Below are 4,474 nucleotides of genomic sequence, written 5' to 3' on the forward strand. Positions count from 1 at the left end.
GTATTTCTTTAAAATCAGGATCTCCTCAGTTTCTAATAGCAATTCCCACCTTGGAGTTTACAAAGACTTATGGGTAGAAAAGCCACACTAAGTAATTTACTACACCGCAATAGGTAAGTCTAAAATACCAGAAATTAAAGGAAAAGCAATATAGAAATGCTTGTTATATATGTGTGTGTACCAAAGTATAATTATCTTCAATATGAATAATGAATAGGTGTTGCATACACACACACAAAAAGAAATACAAATGGCCAATAACATGTGAAAAGAGTATGGAATTAAAACAATATGCTATTTTTCATCTATTAAAGATTTTCTTACATTTCAGGTAATATGGTGCCAATTTGCCAACACGAATTAAAAATCTTAAACATGATCCAACTTCTAGACCATTTGTCTTATGTTAATTTGTCCTATGATAATAATTTGAGGTATACCACAAAATCATCTGTAGAAAGATGTTCACTGATACCTATACTTGCAAATCCTGGAAACAATTCAGTGCCCTACCCATAGGAAAATGGTTATACATTATACTTTATTTGTCTACAAGACAAAGTACTATGCAGACACTAACAATCACGTTTTTGAAGACTAATGTTAAGGCAAGAGGGTGAATATTCAAAAAGATAAAAATTTGTAAAATTTTTCGAGCATAGAAAAAAAGAATGGAAAGAAATAAAAACTTTAACACTTTTTTTTGGCATATTCTGAGTTTTCTACAACACTTAATACTGTTATAGTCAGGGGTAAATCTTTGTGTGTGTGTGTGTGTGTATGTGGTAAACTACACAAGAGCCTTTCTTTAAAAATGCCTTGTGTTGAAACTACCCTACACACACACACACAAATGTTATTGTGGTGTATGTAAGCTAACAATCTGTAATTTGACTATCAAATTTAATGTCTAATATCAGATAAGTCACAAGCAAATTTTAAAACGTAGATTTTCCTCAAACTATGGAAGCACAGCTTTAAAGTATCATACAAAATTCCTATTAAACACAGTGGGTCAAGAAGCTATATAACACTGTAGTGGTAGTGAATCCCGTTTCTTGTTGATGGAAAGTCAAATACAAAAATAGTCAAACAGAAAATTATTCATTAACATGAAATTCTCAAATGCTTGTCAAGCGAAAGGAAAAATGAAGATGCATGGCACCAAACCAACTTTAATCAGAATTTCAAGGCCCTGTCTAAAGATACAAAATCAGTTCTTAGAAAAACACTAGAAGTCTATGTGGAGTTTCTATTGACAAAGAGCCTTTTATTCTTTTATCCTGAGGTACGTCAGGTAATATTGGTCTCTAAATTCATTCAAGGAGAAACATACATACATTCAATGGAGCATGCTTCTCATCCAGGGTCTCTTCACTAGTGCTATTTTTCAGGCTTTTCTCTCCTGTAACTCTGAATTGAGTTTTAACAAACAAACAACACAATTAGTTTGTACTATCTGGACTTGACTGTCCATGCATCTATCTGCTCATTACTGTTCAGAACCTAAAGGGTCTTTGAAAACATTTTTAAGAAAACATAGGAACACACCGGATAAATTGCACCGATACCCAAATAATGCCACAAAAGCTTTCTCTGCAATTTTCTCACTTGCTTTTAGGTAACAGGCAAGATTTCCATTTAGTGAAATCTGAGTATCCATTAATTTTCTTCGTTGACTCTTAGAATGAGAGGGTATTAGATAAAACTTAGGACTGAATTTTTCTGAGGGGGCCAGAAGACGTGGGGCTACGCACCTCAGCGGCCCCGAGCCGCTCCCTCCCGGCTCGCTCTGCTCCGCTTTCTCCGAGACCTTAGGCAAACCGTGTGCATTGCGTTTCCCCTTTCGGCCTGCGAGAAAGCAACAGGTTTCAGGGCAACTGCCCTGGAGCCCCGCCGCCGGGTCTCGGGGTTTTTGAGGCCGAGGCCTGGCTGCCCCGGCCCGCTGCGTTGTCCAGCCCCAGGTCCCGCCCTACATGGAGGCCGGCCTGGCGGGGCTTACAGGGGGCGACAAGCCATCGGCCCGGGCCTAGTGGGGCCTTCGCCTTTGCGGGGACGCTTAGATCCGGAGTAGGGGTTAGGTTTAGCCTCTCGCCGGCCCGCTTCTTGCGGGTATAGACTCGAAGCGGCCACATTGCAACCCCTGCCCCAGGCTTCGGGGCGTCTTGGCTTCTGTCGTCTTCAGGAATGGCGCTATGGACGGAGGGAGTCACCGGCCAGGGGATGCCTGCTGAGCAACCTGAGAAGTACTAGAAGAAGGAAAAGGGGAAAATAAGGCTACGATTGGGGGCTTGCCTGGTTCCTGCTTTATATCCCCGCGAGGGCGCGCAGAGGCTTCTGGGAAGACCCAAAATGCGGTGGCGGCCCCACTCTTTTTGGAGGCGTGGTGCCCCAATACTGGACCATTGTCCTGCTTGCCACGTGGGCCTCTAGCATGGGATCCTACAGATGATGTTGAAGGGAAGCTGATTGGAAAAAGCGTTTTCCTTGTCCAGGACTCACGCCTTGGATTTTTATTTCATTAGTGAATTATGCACAACATCTGCTTCTGATGCCGTAGCCATTCTCCTTATCAGCACTGCAGTGAGGCATTAGTAAGGGAATTTTAGGTGTCTGAGTACAGGGAATGTCTGGTGTCACTCTTAGTTCAGCTCACACTCTTAGGCAGCTCACAGTCTGAGTTGGACTAAGACAGAGGGAACAATCTTTCCATGTAGAAAGTTCGAGAAAAGGATGCTTGAGCTGAATTTAGAGACATAAACTGGTAGAATTTAGACAAAGGGGATAAGAGGGAAGAACATTCTAGGAAATGATGCCAGGCATAGAAAAGCATGATGCTTTCAAGGTGCTGCAAAAGGTAGATGTCATGATTGAAGAGCCAAGGTTTCACAGGGGAGAAGCAGGAGATGCTAGATCCCTTTAGGCCTTGTGTGCTGACATAGGGAGTCTGAACTTCATCCTGCAAACTATGGGAAGTCATCAAAGGAATGTTGTTGTTGTTATTATATGCCGTCGAGTCGGCCCCGACTCTTAGCGACCCCTCCTTGGGTTTCCGAGGCAGTATCACTACGGAAGTAGGATTGCCCAACCTTCCTTCCGAGGAGTGGCTGGTGGGTTTGAACCGCCAGCCTTCTGGTTAGCAGTCAAGTGCCTTAGGCACTATGCTACCAGGGCTCCCCATCAAAGGAATATTAAGCAATAAAGTGGCATGACCAGATTTCCAATTTAGAAGGATTGTCCTTGGCTAAAATATGGTGGTGACATTTGAGGATGCCAGCAAGAAACAAAGATTAAGAGTGCACTGAGTCCAGACAAGAGATGAAAATGGCCCAAACTACTCTAGCAGTTGTGAGAAGGAAGAGGAATGGATGGTAGTAAATACAGGGAGAAGGCATAATCTGCAACATTTAGACATAAATGCATAAAGCACCATTTTAAGAAATTGCACCCACAGCTCTGTATATGAGTAAAAGAGAAATCTGTGTAAGGGGCATCATGATGGAAATTTGAATACAATTATTTATTCCTTTAAAAGTATAAAAATGACTTATACCCAGAACACATTTGATGACAGCAAGAGTTCCAGCAGAATCCCAGGCAAAGGAGAGCCTCTGTGGGTGAACCACGAGTTTAGGGATCCCTTACAGAGGCTGATTAGTGACCAAGCTTAATTCTATGTTTACCATAAGCACTAATTCTGATTACCAAATATACTAATACCTGGGAATTATGTTATCTAAATATATAAAATAGTAATTATAAGCAACATTGAGAAATGAAAAACCTTTATTTTTTATTTTTTTACAAAAGTTTTCATGAATGCATTTTATATTTGATATGCATGCTGTTATAACAAAGCAACTTAAAATACAGTTAAGATACTTTTATGCATATTTAAAAAGTAATATATTAACTCCCTCAATTTTTAAAACTTTAAAGTAGAATAAGCAATTCTTCAAAAAATACCCATTCTCCCCCCACACAATCATTGTAATGACTTAACAAGGAAAATTAAAATAATCAAATGACCATTTAACCTTTTCAGTTTGGAGCCAGGTTTAGAAATGTTTGCATTCTATGCATTTATCTACTGCCTCTGTGTTACAGTCATTAATGTGTTCTAACTGAAGAATTTCTCATTTGGGGCTTAGTGCTTCCTGGAATGCTAAACTAATTCTTACCACAGCTAATTGTACATTCACAGGAAGGACTGTGCAGCATACTTGAGAGAAAATTCAGACTACCAGGATCCTTTTGTTTTTCTCATGTAAATACTTCCTTAAATAAAAGCAGGCAAGAAAATACAGCCAAACTAGCCCAACATATAGTTTACCAATTTTATATATGATTGTTCATTCTTTTTCCTGAGATATAAGCAAGGTGCAAGTGGTCTGCTTTCATGCAAAAATACATTTCTCCATTCTTTACATTCATTTTATATTTTAAATAACTATATGAAATTTGTGCTTTATAT

The 4,474-nt window shown here is 40.0% G+C and overlaps 1 protein-coding gene across 1 annotated transcript in view; it reads right to left on the reverse strand.

Annotated features, from left to right (window-relative positions):
• Positions 1-2,135, reverse strand: part of MEIKIN (meiotic kinetochore factor) — a 151,681-nt gene extending 149,546 nt beyond the window's left edge. Inside the window, exons 1-3 of the mRNA XM_042781380.1 lie at positions 2,024-2,135; positions 1,758-1,851; positions 1,341-1,413 (exon numbers count right to left, since the gene is read on the reverse strand). Coding sequence (XP_042637314.1) covers positions 1,341-1,413; positions 1,758-1,851; positions 2,024-2,135 — 279 coding nt within the window. The remainder of the gene's footprint in view (positions 1-1,340; positions 1,414-1,757; positions 1,852-2,023) is intronic.
• Between the last annotated feature and the right edge of the window lie 2,339 nt (positions 2,136-4,474).

Source organism: Orycteropus afer, unplaced genomic scaffold, assembly GCF_000298275.1.
Source record: "Orycteropus afer afer isolate SDZICR_OR568_19922 unplaced genomic scaffold, OryAfe1.0 scaffold00112, whole genome shotgun sequence".
Taxonomy (NCBI): Eukaryota; Metazoa; Chordata; class Mammalia; order Tubulidentata; family Orycteropodidae; genus Orycteropus; species Orycteropus afer.